At 47.9% G+C, this 15,143-nt stretch overlaps 1 protein-coding gene across 3 annotated transcripts in view; it reads right to left on the minus strand.

Moving 5' to 3' along the window:
* Positions 1–15,143, minus strand: part of vgll4b (vestigial-like family member 4b) — a 109,327-nt gene that overhangs the window by 33,915 nt on the left and 60,269 nt on the right. For all 3 annotated transcript variants that reach the window (XM_042324901.1, XM_042324903.1, XM_042324900.1), the window contains one exon: positions 4,627–4,849. In XM_042324901.1, the coding sequence (XP_042180835.1) occupies positions 4,627–4,849 (223 nt within the window). The remainder of the gene's footprint in view (positions 1–4,626; positions 4,850–15,143) is intronic.

Consider the following 15,143-nt stretch of genomic DNA (forward strand, 5'->3'; position numbering starts at 1 on the left):
GCCGTAGCAGTAGCAGGCTTCCAGCCCACAGCTGTCTGACTGACAGGATAAGGGCTCTTTGTTTTGAGAAAAACAAAATGGCCCCCGCTGCCTGTCTGAACCCCAGTCAACGACACAGTTTGTTTTACAATTCAACAAGTCTACATTTTCATGGTTTTGCTGCTGAACTGTCTAGGGAGGGAAACATTACCCTGGTTTCCACGTTACAGGGTTTTGTGACAAAGGTTGCTTGTTTTCCTGTGTCCCTCACCCCTAAGCCCGAGGGCCCAGGTCTGCCCTGACTGACTAACACCATAATAGAAACCAGAGAGAGAGAACTAGGTGTAGCCCAGCCCCAGAATGAAGGGTCAGGTTGCAGCTCACACACATACAAGGATGCAGGGTATTGCCACGTCAACACACATGATACAACATCCCTAGATGTTGCCCTCTGTCTGTCACCATTGTTTCATTCACACCTTTACTCCACACACACACAGAGACGCATACAAAGCCCTCCCTCACCCACCATTTGGCAAATCTGACTGTTTTGCGAGCACAGACTGTGGAATGTGTTCCGGGACTTATCTGATGGTATTGAGGAGTTTACCACATCAGTCACCAGTTTCATTAATAAGTGCCTCGACAGTGCCATCCCCACAGTGACCGTACGTACATTTCCAAACCAGAAGCCATGGATTACAGGCAACATCCGCACTGAGCTAAAGGCTAGAGCTGCAGCTTCCAAGGACGGGACACTAACCAGGACGCTAATGAAAGAATCCTGCTATGCCATCAAGCAAGCAAAGCATCAATACAGGACTAAGATCAAATCCTACCACACCAGCTCTGACGCTCGTCGGATGTGGCAGGGCTTGCAAACTATCACGGATTACATTGGGAAACCGAGCCGCGAGCTGTCTAGTGACCCAAGCCCAGCAGATGAGCTAAATGCCTTTTATGCTCGCTTCGAGGAAATCAACACTGAACCAAGCGTGGGAGCACCAGCTGTTCCGGACGACTGTGATCTCACTCTCTGTAGCTAATGTGAGTAAGACCTTTCAACATGTTAACATTAACAAGACCGCGGGGCCAGAGATTACCAGCACGCATACTAAGAGCATGCACTGATCAGATGGCAAGTCTTGTCACTGACATTTTCAACCCATCCCCGACTCAGTCTGTAATACCAATACCAATGTTTCAAGCAGACCACCATAGTCCCTGTGCCCAAGAACACCAAGATAACTCATCTAGCATTCACATCTGCAGCCACGAAATGCTTTGAAAGGCCGGTCATGGCTCACATCAACACCATCATCCCAGACACCCTGGACCCAATTTGCATACCTCCCCAAAATATCCAGATGACGCAATCTCTATTGTACTCCACACTACTCTTTCCCACTTGGACAAAAAGAACACCTACGTGAGAATGTTGTCCATTGACTACAGCTCAGCGTTCAACACCATAGTACCCTCAAAGCTCATCACAAAGCTAAGGATCCTGGGACTGAACACCTCCCTCTGTAACTGGATCCTGGACTTCCTGACGGGCCGCCCCCAGGTGATGAGGGTAGGCAGCAACACGTCTGCCACGCAGACCCTCAACGCGTGGGGCCCCTCAGGACTGCGTGCTTAGTCCCCTCCTGTGCGTCCTGTTCACCCACGACTGTGTGGCCACGCAGACCCTCAACACGAGGGGCCCCTCAGGAGTGTGTGCTTAGTCCCCCCCTGTGCGTCCTGTGTGGCCACGCACCACTCAAACACCATCATTACGCTTGCCGACAAAACAAGACGGCGGTAGGCCTGATCACCAACGACGATGACACAACCTATAAGGAGGATGCCAGTGACCTGACAGTGTGGTGCCAGGACAACAACCTCTCAATCAACATTAGCAATACAAATGATCTGATCCTGGACTACAGGAAACAGAGGGACGAGCACCAACGGGGCTGTAGTGGAGGGGGGTCGATGTCCAACTCCTTAAGGATCTCACATGGTCCAAACACACCAACACAGTCATGGAGAGGGCACGACAACACCTATTCACCCTCAGGAGGCTCAAAAGATTTGGCATGGGCCCTCAGATCCTCAAACAGTTCCAAAAATGCTGTAAATGGTGCCGCTGGACTGGCTGCAACACTGCCTGGTATGGCAACCGCCTGGTATGGCAACCGCCTGGTATGGCAACCGCCTGGTATGGCAACCGCCTGTCTTACGGAGGGCTCCTTATTAACACATTCCCAGGTCGTAGGCGGTATACCATATAGTGGGGTATTTGGGAAAAGCCACGGGAATGGTTTTTCCAATACCGTGAAAATGTTATTTTTTGTTTTTCCAATACATTTTAATATTTGTAGATAATCATTTTAAATAATGAAAAAGTATTGTAGAAAAGTTGAGCCAGTCACGTGTTTGTTTGTAAAGCGAGCTGGCCAATCAGTAGCCTTCTATATTGACTAATGAGTCTCTGTTATTGTAATTAGTTGGTTTTCACTCATTAGCATTTCATTAAGAGGGTCTATGTGATTTGGCTATTAGTTTGTGTATTTTTGTTGTTGTTGAATTCGTATGTTTTTAGCACCCCCTTGTGTGCTCTGCCGGTATTACCGCAAATCCCGGTATGAGAAAATCAGGATACCGCCCAAGATTACCAGGCTGTTAACAAGCACTAGGCGCTGGTCCAGGACTACAGGAAACGGAAGGAAGAGGATGGCCCCATTCACATCGACGGAGTTCTGCTCTGCCTAACACCATGGTACGTAAAAAAAACTAAAAAAAAACAATTACTTTGTTATTTGAAGATCACGACTTCTCACTATATAACAAAGGTTGTCCAAAAGTACCACACATCACACATTCATTTGTTAAGATGTATGATAACCACCTCATCAAGGGGCCCTGTGGCTACATTGATCTGATAACCACCTCATCAAGGAGCCCTGTGGTTACATTGATCTGATAACCACCTCAAGGAGCCCTGTGGTTACATTGATCTGATAACCACCTCATCAAGGAGCCCTGTGGCTACATTGATCTGATAACCACCTCATCAAGGAGCCCTGTGGTTACATTGATCTGATAACCACCTCATCAAGGAGCCCTGTGGTTACATTGATCTGATAACCACCTCATCAAGGGGTCCTGTGGCTACATTGATCTGATAACCACCTCATCAAGGGGCCCTGTGGCTACATTGATCTGATAACCACCTCATCAAGGGGTCCTGTGGCTACATTGATCTGATAACCACCTCATCAAGGGGTCCTGTGGCTACATTGATCTGATAACCACCTCATCAAGGGGCCCTGTGGTTACATTGATCTGATAACCACCTCATCAAGGGGTCCTGTGACTACATTGATCTGATAACCACCTCATCAAGGGGTCCTGTGGCTACATTGATCTGATAACCACCTCATCAAGGGGTCCTGTGGCTACATTGATCTGATAACCACCTCATCAAGGAGCCCTGTGATCACAATGCACTCGTAGGGCATTTTGGCCAGCAGCATCCTGATTTATCAGCCTCCGAGGCTTCTACTGAATCTGATCAGCCTGTCAGGAATGGAGCTCACCCACTCTGTACATGTGAATATCTATAAAACAAGGAGTGTCCCTTACAGTTATACACCTGTCATGTATGCACGCTAACAACCAGCATAGATTGATAGCTAATATGACTACCTAACTAAAACTAGCTCACTCTCAAGACTAGCTGCGGTGTTGCTTGCATGCGATTGGCTGTGGTCTTAGGGGTGTCACACACCCTGGGAGACAGTGCTGCCTGTCAGGTATTGTTCAGGGCTTACATGCCCCACGAGGGCTTAGATGCCCCCAAGAGCTCTTAGATCAAGGTAAGGGACATTTAGCTTGCTAACATTCTAACTTATAAATTGATAATGAGCTCCCAACACAAATGAAAGCATGATGTTAGCATGAAATGTACCATCCCTTAGTGTCGTAATTAATGAAAACATATGTGCTGATCCACGTTAAGGTCTGCTGTCTCAGCCTTACTGTCAATCTATCATCAATACGGGATCTCCAATTTCCAGAGTTTCTCCTGACCTCCACAAAGGCAGAGAGATGGGAGGGGGGGAGGAGACAACAAGCAGGGGAGCGAGGGGAGAGGGGAGGAGAAGAGGCCAAGCAGGGGAGGGGGAGGAGGAGACGACAAGCAGAGGAGGAGAAGCAGCCTCAACCACCAGTGCTGCACCCCCCCTATTCCTTATATAACCTATATATTATTCTATAGTGCACTACCTTTTGACCTAGTTGTGCCATTTGAGAAGCAGCCTGGAAACATCGGGAGGGCAGGGTCAGCCTCCGCCACAGCCCAGCCATGTGCTCCAATCACAGGCATGGTACATGAGGCATGAGCCATGCCAACCTCCCGCCAGCGCAATCCCTCTCAGGCATCCAGGATTACTAATGCTTCCCACTAACTACTGTTCATGGCTGGTGGCACAGCCCTCACGTGGGCCCTCTGACAACAGTGGACATCTGCTAAACCCTATGAAGTTGAATACCTTTGGAAACATTGACATTCCTGCAGCGATGGTAACATTCCAATAAGATGCTAGAGTGTGTGGAGAAAACTAACGTCATTGGCAGATATCTGTCACTGTGTTTACTTACAGCTGTGCAGCAAACAGCCGGCTCATCTTGGCCACGTGTTGGTTGTCACAGTCTTGGTCATCATTGTCCTGTTGGTCCTGTCCTGTGCTGTGGCTGAGACTGTGCTTCCTCTTGCCGGGGCTGATGGGAGGAGGACCTGTCCGGTGACTATGGTTGGTGCCACCAGATGATGACAGGGACATGGACTGGTGCATCCTGGGGTCACCTCGCAGGGCTGCCTCGCCTGGATGGGGAGAGAGAGAAAGAAGACAACATTTAGAATCTTGTTCTCAAATGGGGAGGGAGTTTATCTCCAACATTAAAACATAGCTGTCCTCGCTGCCTGAGGAAAGCCTAAGACTGACCTTCTCCAGAGACATGCCCAGTACATCTACACAATCACAGCAAGGAAAACCCCTCTACAACAACACTACAACCGCGCAGAGAAACAAACACCGGGATTTAAACTGTGCAAACTCTTCCAATTCAATTCCACTTGTGATTCCAGGAATATGGTTGAACCAAGTGACCGATGCGGTCAGACAGTAAAAAGTGATACTCTAATTTCATAATTTTTTACAGCACCGTGGAATAATTCAGCCAGATTACAGATCAGTACTTCACTAATGTGTTAAAAACACCACGCAGATAATGTTTTGTTGTCTTATGTAGCATGAAAACGCCCGGGAAACATTGTACAACTCAACACTTTGCTGAATGTTGAAAGTCATGGCATGGTAGGTTTGCATGTCCTGGTAGGTCTGACTAGGTCTGCATGTCCTGGTAGGTCTGACTAGGTCTGAATGTCCTGGTAGGTCTGAATGTCCTGGTAGGTCTGACTAGGTCTGAATGTCCTGGTAGGTCTGAATGTCCTGGTAGGTCTGACTAGGTCTGAATGTCCTGGTAGGTCTGAATGTCCTTGTAGGTCTGAATGTCCTTGTAGGTCTGAATGTCCTGGTAGGTCTGACTAGGCCTGAATGTCCTGGTAGGTCTGCATGTCCTGGTAGATCTGCATGTCCTGCATGTCCTGGTAGGTCTGAATGTCCTGGTAGGTCTGAATGTCCTGGTAAGTCTGAATATCCTGGTAGGTCTGAATGTCCTGGTAGGTCTGAATGTCCTGGTAAGTCTGACTAGGTCTGAATGTCCTGGTAGGTCTGAATGTCCTGGTAGGTCTGACTAGGTCTGAATGTCCTGGTAGGTCTGAATGTCCTGGTAGGTCTGAATGTCCTGGTAGGTCTGACTAGGTCTGAATGTCCTGGTAGGTCTGCATGTCCTGGTAGGTCTGAATGTCCTGGTAGGTCTGACTAGGTCTGAATGTCCTGGTAGGTCTGACTAGGTCTGAATGTCCTGGTAGGTCTGCATGTCCTGGTAGGATGTCCTGGTAGGTCTGCATGTCCTGGTAGGTCTGCATGTCCTGGTAGGTCTGCATGTCCTGGTAGGTCTGAATGTCCTGGTAGGTCTGAATGTCCTGGTAGGTCTGCATGTCCTGGTAGGTCTGCATGTCCTGGTAGGTCTGACTAGGTCTGAATGTCCTGGTAGGTCTGAATGTCCTGGTAGGTCTGACTAGGTCTGCATGTCCTGGTAGGTCTGACTAGGTCTGCATGTCCTGGTAGGTCTGCATGTCCTGGTAGGTCTGACTAGGTCTGCATGTCCTGGTAGGTCTGCATGTCCTGGTAGGTCTGACTAGGTCTGAATGTCCTGGTAGGTCTGCATGTCCTGGTAGGTCTGCATGTCCTGCATGTCCTGGTAGGTCTGAATGTCCTGGTAGGTCTGACTAGGTCTGAATATCCTGGTAGGTCTGAATGTCCTGGTAGGTCTGCATGTCCTGGTAGGTCTGAATATCCTGGTAGGTCTGAATATCCTGGAAGGTCTGACAAGGTCTGAATGTCCTGGTAGGTCTGACTAGGTCTGAATGTCCTGGTAGGTCTGAATGTCCTGGTAGGTCTGAATGTCCTGGTAGGTCTGAATGTCCTGGTAGGTCTGACTAGGTCTGAATGTCCTGGTAGGTCTGCATGTCCTGGTAGGTCTGCATGTCCTGGTAGGTCTCAATGTCCTGGTAGGTCTCAATGTCCTGGTAGGTCTGCATGTCCTGGTAGGTCTGAATGTCCTGGTAGGTCTGCATGTCCTGGTAGGTCTGCATGTCCTGGTAGGTCTGCATGTCCTGGTAGGTCTGCATGTCCTGGTAGGTCTGCATGTCCTGGTAGGTCTGAATGTCCTGGTAGGTCTGAATGTCCTGGTAGGTCTGCATGTCCTGGTAGGTCTGCATGTCCTGGTAGGTCTGACTAGGTCTGAATGTCCTGGTAGGTCTGAATGTCCTGGTAGGTCTGACTAGGTCTGCATGTCCTGGTAGGTCTGACTAGGTCTGCATGTCCTGGTAGGTCTGCATGTCCTGGTAGGTCTGACTAGGTCTGCATGTCCTGGTAGGTCTGCATGTCCTGGTAGGTCTGACTAGGTCTGAATGTCCTGGTAGGTCTGCATGTCCTGGTAGGTCTGCATGTCCTGCATGTCCTGGTAGGTCTGAATGTCCTGGTAGGTCTGACTAGGTCTGAATATCCTGGTAGGTCTGAATGTCCTGGTAGGTCTGCATGTCCTGGTAGGTCTGAATATCCTGGTAGGTCTGAATATCCTGGAAGGTCTGACAAGGTCTGAATGTCCTGGTAGGTCTGACTAGGTCTGAATGTCCTGGTAGGTCTGAATGTCCTGGTAGGTCTGAATGTCCTGGTAGGTCTGAATGTCCTGGTAGGTCTGACTAGGTCTGAATGTCCTGGTAGGTCTGCATGTCCTGGTAGGTCTGCATGTCCTGGTAGGTCTCAATGTCCTGGTAGGTCTCAATGTCCTGGTAGGTCTGCATGTCCTGGTAGGTCTGAATGTCCTGGTAGGTCTGCATGTCCTGGTAGGTCTGCATGTCCTGGTAGGTCTGCATGTCCTGGTAGGTCTGACTAGGTCTGAATGTCCTGGTAGGTCTGACTAGGTCTGCATGTCCTGGTAGGTCTGACTAGGTCTGCATGTCCTGGTAGGTCTGCATGTCCTGGTATGTCTGAATGTCCTGGTAGGTCTGAATGTCCTGGTAGGTCTGAATATCCTGGTAGGTCTGATTTTCCTGGTAGGTCTGACTAGGTCTGAATGTCCTGGTAGGTCTGCATGTCCTGGTACGTCTGCATGTCCTGGTAGGTCTGCATGTCCTGGTAGGTCTGCATGTCCTGGTAGGTCTGCATGTCCTGCATGTCCTGGTAGGTCTGACTAGGTCTGCATGTCCTGGTAGGTCTGCATGTCCTGGTAGGTCTGCATGTCCTGGTAGGTCTGAATGTCCTGTTACCAGGACATTCAGACCAGGTCTGCATGTCCTGGTAGGTCTGCATGTCCTGGTAGGTCTGAATGTCCTGGTAGGTCTGAATGTCCTGGTAGGTCTGAATGTCCTGGTAGGTCTGACTAGGTCTGAATGTCCTGGTAGGTCTGAATGTCCTGGTAGGTCTGAATGTCCTGGTAGGTCTGACTAGGTCTGAATGTCCTGGTAGGTCTGAATGTTCTGGTAGGTCTGACTAGGTCTGCATGTCCTGGTAGGTCTGCATGTCCTGGTAGGTCTGAATGTCCTGGTAGGTCTGCATGTCCTGGTAGGTCTGCATGTCCTGTAGGTCTGCATGTCCTGGTAGGTCTGCATGTCCTGGTAGGTCTCTAGGTCTGAATGTCCTGGTAGGTCTGCATGTCCTGGTAGGTCTGAATGTCCTGGTAGGTCTGAATGTCCTGGTAGGTCTGAATGTCCTGGTAAGTCTGAATGTCCTGGTAAGTCTGAATGTCCTGGTAAGTCTGAATGTCCTGGTAAGTCTGAATGTCCTGGTAAGTCTGACTAGGTCTGAATATCCTGGTAGGTCTGAATGTCCTGGTAGGTCTGACTAGGTCTGAATGTCCTGGTAGGTCTGAATGTCCTGGTAGGTCTGACTAGGTCTGAATGTCCTGGTAGGTCTGACTAGGTCTGAATGTCCTGGTACGTCTCCATGTCCTGGTAGGTCTGCATTTCCTGGTAGGTCTGCATGTCCTGGTAGGTTAGCATGTCCTGGTAGGTCAGCATGTCCTGGTAGGTCTGACTAGGTCTGAATGTCCTGGTAGGTCTGAATGTCCTGGTAGGTCTGCATGTCCTGGTAGGTCTGCATGTCCTGGTAGGTCTGCATGTCCTGGTAGGTCTGACTAGGTCTGCATGTCCTGGTAGGTCTGCATGTCCTGGTAGGTCTGCATGTCCTGGTAGGTCTGCATGTCCTGCATGTCCTGGTAGGTCTGACTAGGTGTGCATGTCCTGGTAGGTCTGCATGTCCTGGTAGGTATGAATGTCCTGGTAGGTCTGAATGTCCTGGTAGGTCTGAATGTCCTGGTAGGTCAATGTCCTGGTAGGTCTGACTAGGTCTGAATGTCCTGGTAGGTCTGAATGTCCTGGTAGGTCTGCATGTCCTGGTAGATCTGCATGTCCTGCATGTCCTGGTAGGTCTGAATGTCCTGGTAGGTCTGAATGTCCTGGTAGGTCTGAATGTCCTGGTAGGTCTGAATGTCCTGGTAGGTCTGAATGTCCTGAAGTCTGAATGTCCTGGTAAGTCTGAATGTCCTGGTAAGTCTGAATGTCCTGGTAAGTCTGACTAGGTCTGAATATCCTGGTAGGTCTGAATGTCCTGGTAGGTCTGACTAGGTCTGAATGTCCTGGTAGGTCTGAATGTCCTGGTAGGTCTGCATGTCCTGGTAGGTCTGCATGTCCTGGTAGATCTGCATGTCCTGGTAGATCTGCATGTCCTGCATGTCCTGGTAGGTCTGAATGTCCTGGTAGGTCTGAATGTCCTGGTAAGTCTGAATGTCCTGGTAAGTCTGAATGTCCTGGTAAGTCTGAATGTCCTGGTAAGTCTGAATGTCCTGGTAAGTCTGAATGTCCTGGTAAGTCTGACTAGGTCTGAATATCCTGGTATGTCTGAATGTCCTGGTAGGTCTGACTAGGTCTGAATGTCCTGGTAGGTCTGAATGTCCTGGTAGGTCTGAATGTCCTGGTAGGTCTGAATGTCCTGGTAGGTCTGAATGTCCTGGTAGGTCTGACTAGGTCTGAATGTCCTGGTAGGTCTGAATGTCCTGGTAGGTCTGACTAGGTCTGAATGTCCTGGTAGGTCTCCATGTCCTGGTAGGTCTGCATGTCCTGGTAGGTCTGCATGTCCTGGTAGGTCTGCATGTCCTGGTAGGTCAGCATGTCCTGGTAGGTCAGCATGTCCTGGTAGGTCTGACTAGGTCTGAATGTCCTGGTAGGTCTGAATGTCCTGGTAGGTCTGCATGTCCTGGTAGGTCTGCATGTCCTGGTAGGTCTGCATGTCCTGGTAGGTCTGCATGTCCTGGTAGGTCTGCATGTCCTGGTAGGTCTGACTAGGTCTGCATGTCCTGGTAGGTCTGCATGTCCTGGTAGGTCTGACTAGGTCTGCATGTCCTGGTAGGTCTGCATGTCATGGTAGGTCTGAATGTCCTGGTAGGTATGAATGTCCTGGTAGGTCTGAATGTCCTGGTAGGTCTGAATGTCCTGGTAGGTCTGACTAGGTCTGAATGTCCTGGTAGGTCTGACTAGGTCTGAATGTCCTGGTAGGTCTGACTAGGTCTGAATGTCCTGGTAGGTCTGACTAGGTCTGAATGTCCTGGTAGGTCTGACTAGGTCTGAATGTCCTGGTAGGTCTGACTAGGTCTGAATGTCCTGGTAGGTCTGCATGTCCTGGTAGGTCTGCATGTCCTGGTAGGTCAGCATGTCCTGGTAGGTCAGCATGTCCTGGTAGGTCAGCATGTCCTGGTAGGTCTGCATGTCCTGGTAGGTCTGACTAGGTCTGAATGTCCTGGTAGGTCTGACTAGGTCTGCATGTCCTGGTAGGTCTGAATGTCCTGGTAGGTCTGCATGTCCTGGTAGGTCTGCATGTCATGGTAGGTCTGAATGTCCTGGTAGGTCTGAATGTCCTGGTAGGTCTGAATGTCCTGGTAGGTCTGAATGTCCTGGTAGGTCTGAATGTCATGGTAGGTCTGAATGTCATGGTAGGTCTGCAGGAAAACCGTTTTGAAAGGTTTGAATAACGAAAACATGTTAAGATACATGTTGTACGCTGTTCCTTCTTGGTCCCAGAAAATAGCAAAGCATAGCGGAGAGTTCAGTGTGTGTGTGTGGGAGAGGTGGTGGTGGAGGGGCGACAGGAAAAGTACTACTGGGAATATATACGCACGGGGACTTTCCACTAAAAGAGAGTTTAGCCCACTCACTCAACTCTGAGAAGCATTTTACTGAGCAGAGTTTATGTGCCATGTGAAACATTTCAAAGCAGATCATTACAACACACACACACACACACACACACACAATGTCCATGAACAACGCACAGCATTGTTCACCTAACCAATTCACAGTAGTCACACTGTCGAACAAGGCCTGGGGGAGGGGGGGGTCATACAACTCAATGCAACGTATTGTTCACAGAAATAAAATTATAAACTAAATACCAGGAAAAACAATCCAGTCCTTTCTTATTGGGGAACAATTGAAACAACACGTATTGAAATGGAACTCAGAGCATTTAGAATGTCTAGAATGTGCAGAGAGGGAGCCTTCTAAACAAGCGTGAAATGGAACTCAGCATTTAGAATGTCTAGAATGTGCAGAGAGGGAGCCTTCTAAACAAGCGTGAAATGGAACTCAGAGCATTTAGAATGTCTAGAATGTGCAGAGAGGGAGCCTTCTAAACAAGCGTGAGATGGAACTCAGCATTTAGAATGTCTAGAATGTGCAGAGAGGGAGCCTTCTAAACAAGTGTGAAATGGAACTCAGAGCATTTAGAATGTGCAGAGAGAGGGAGCCTTCTAAACAAGCGGCCCATTTTCCTGACTGGCGTGTTTCTGCTCGTCTGAGAGCACTCCATGGCAACGGAGGTGACATCATTGTTTTTGGCAGGAGGGGGGAAGAGAGAGAGCGAGAGAGAGAAAAATAGAAAAATTGAGAAGAGGGCGAGAGGAAGAGGTAATTAAGAGAATAGTTTAGTGGGCTGGCCTGACTTTAACCAGCCACTAACAGCGCAGCCTACAAGCTACAGGCTACAGCCTACAAGCTACAGCCTACAAGCTACAGCCTACAAACTACAGCCTACAAGCTACAGCCTACAAGCTACAAGCTTACTATCCAGCCAGCCAAACACTCATAACAAAACACAGCCACTAAAATCAGAACAACGCAGCCACTCACAACATAACAGCAGTCACCATAGCAGCACCCACCCGTAGCACGCGCTCCAGCAGGTATATATTTCACTGGTCATCCCCAAAGCCAATTCCTCTTTTGGCCGCCTTTCGTTCCAGTTCTCTGCTGCCAATGATTGGAACGAACTGCAAAAATCACTGAAGATGGAGACTCATATCTCCCTCACTAACTTTAAGCATCAGCTGTCAGAGCAGTTACTGATCATTGCACCTGTACATAGCACATCTGTAAATTGCCCATCCAACTACCTCATCCCCATATTGTTATTTATGTTTTTCTCCTTTGCACCCCAGTATCTCTACCTGCACATTCATCTTCTGCTCATCTACCATTCCAGTGTTTAATTGCTATATTGTAATTATTTCACCACCATGGCCTATTTATTGCCTTAACTCCCTTATCTTACATCATTTGCAGTTGTAAATGAGAACTTGTTCTCAACTGGCCTATCTGGTTAAATAAAGGTTAAATAAAAATATAAATACAATTTAAAAAACACTAACACAGCCAATCACAACAAGTCAACTACAGCCCAACGAGCCATCCAACGAGCCATCCAACTACAGCCCAATGAGCCATCCAACAAGTCAACTACAGCCCAACGAGCCATCCAACAAGTCAACTACAGCCCAACGAGCCATCCAACAAGTCAACTACAGCCCAGCGAGCCATCCAACAAGTCAACTACAGCCCAGCGAGCCATCCAACAAGTCAACTACAGCCCAGCGAGCCATCCAACAAGTCAACTACAGCCCAACGAGCCATCCAACAAGTCAACTACAGCCCAACGAGCCATCCAACAAGTCAACTACAGCCCAACGAGCCATCCAACAAGTCAACTACAGCCCAACGAGCCATCCAACAAGTCAACTACAGCCCAACGAGCCATCCAACAAGTCAACTACAGCCCAGCGAGCCATCAACAAGTCAACTACAGCCCAGCGAGCCATCCAACAAGTCAACTACAGCCCAACGAGCCATCCAACGAGCCATCCAACTACAGCCCAACGAGCCATCCAACAAGTCAACTACAGCCCAACGAGCCATCCAACAAGTCAACTACAGCCCAACGAGCCATCCAACAAGTCAACTACAGCCCAGCGAGCCATCCAACAAGTCAACTACAGCCCAGCGAGCCATCCAACAAGTCAACTACAGCCCAGCGAGCCATCCAACAAGTCAACTACAGCCCAACGAGCCATCCAACAAGTCAACTACAGCCCAACGAGCCATCCAACAAGTCAACTACAGCCCAACGAGCCATCCAACAAGTCAACTACAGCCCAACGAGCCATCCAACAAGTCAACTACAGCCCAACGAGCCATCCAACAAGTCAACTACAGCCCAGCGAGCCATCAACAAGTCAACTACAGCCCAGCGAGCCATCCAACAAGTCAACTACAGCCCAACGAGCCATCCAACAAGTCAACTACAGCCCAACGAGCCATCCAACAAGTCAACTACAGCCCAACGAGCCATCCAACAAGTCAACTACAGCCCAACGAGCCATCCAACAAGTCAACTACAGCCCAACGAGCCATCCAACAAGTCAACTACAGCCCAACGAGCCATCCAACAAGTCAACTACAGCCCAACGAGCCATCCAACAAGTCAACTACAGCCTGACTATCCTGCCACGTAACATTGACATGTAAAACAATGAGTACACATGTCAACAATGTACACTGAAACGGGACTTCATAAACTCAAAAACGTTTATTCACAGGACGACAAGTAGAGATGTAACGATTCACCAATATGCCTAGATAAGAGTGCATCGGTCCTCAGGACCCAATCGACCGCTCAGAAAACCGGTTCAATCCGATTCAAAATGTAAGAAACGGATCCAAATGTAACAAAACGGTTTAGATCATATCGACCAGTCTACCCGGTCCGACACCCGGTCCGACCCCTGATCAAATCAAATGTTATTTGTCACATGCGCCGAACACAGTAAAATGAAACTTACAACGCCGTTTTAAGAAAAAAGTGTTAAGAAAGTATATACTAAATGTGCTGTGCTGCTGCTCCAGTTTCAACTGTTCTGCCTTATTATTATTCGACCATGCTGGTCATTTATGAACATTTGAACATCTTGGCCATGTTCTGTTATAATCTCCACCCGGCACAGCCAGAAGAGGACTGGCCACCCCACATAGCCTGGTTCCTCTCTAGGTTTCTTCCTAGGTTTTGGCCTTTCTAGGGAGTTTTTCCTAGCCACCGTGCTTCTACACCTGCATTGCTTGCTGTTTGGGGGTTTTAGGCTGGGTTTCTGTACAGCACTTTGAGATATCAGCTGATGTACGAAGGGCTATATAAATACATTTGATTTGATTTGATTTAAATAAAACAATAAATGAAAATAGAAAAACAACAATTATAGAGCAACAATATAATAACAGAAACAAGGCTATATTTAGGGTACATGTGGGCACAGGTTAGTTGATGTAATAAATACAGAACCAGTCAAAAGTTTGGACACCTACTCATTCCAGTTTTTTTTTTTTTTTACAATTTTCTACATTGTAAAATAATAGTGAAGACATCCAAACTATGTAATAAAAAACATGTAGTACCCAAAAGTGTTAAACAAATCAAAATATATTTGCTATATTTATTTGAGCTATTTCAAACAGCCACCCCTCGCCTTGATGACAGCATTGCACACTCTTGGCATTCTCTCAACCAGGTTCATGAGGTAGTCACCTGGAATGCATTTCAATTAACAGGTGTGCCTTGTTAAAAGTTCATTTGTGGAATTTATGTCCTTCTTAATGAGTTTGAGCCAATCAGTTGTGTTGTGACAAGGTATGGGTGGTATACAGAAGACAGCCCTATTTGGTAAAAGACAAAGTCCATATTATGGCAAGAACAGCTCAAATAAGCAAAGAGAAATGACAGTCCATCATCACTTTAAGACATGAAGGTCAGTCAATACAGAACATTTCAAGAACTTTTAAAGTTTCTTCAAGTGCAGTCGCAAAAACCATCAAGCATTATGATGAAACTGGCTCTCATGAGGACTGCCACAGGAAAGGAAGACCCAGAGTTACCTCTGCTGCAGAGGATAAGTTCATTAGAGTTACCAGCCTCAGAAATTGCAGCCCAAATAAATGCTTCAAAGTTCAACAGACACATCTCAACATCAACTCTTCAAAGTAGAGGTTGCCCGATTAATCGTAATGGCCGATTAATTAGGGCCGATTTCAAGTTTTCATAGCAATCGGAAATCGGTATTTTTGGGTTAGGGTTTAAAATTTTTTTAAAAAAATAAAAATAAAAAAAAATTATATA

Source organism: Oncorhynchus tshawytscha, linkage group LG07 (assembly GCF_018296145.1).
Source record: "Oncorhynchus tshawytscha isolate Ot180627B linkage group LG07, Otsh_v2.0, whole genome shotgun sequence".
Classification (NCBI taxonomy): domain Eukaryota; kingdom Metazoa; phylum Chordata; class Actinopteri; order Salmoniformes; family Salmonidae; genus Oncorhynchus; species Oncorhynchus tshawytscha.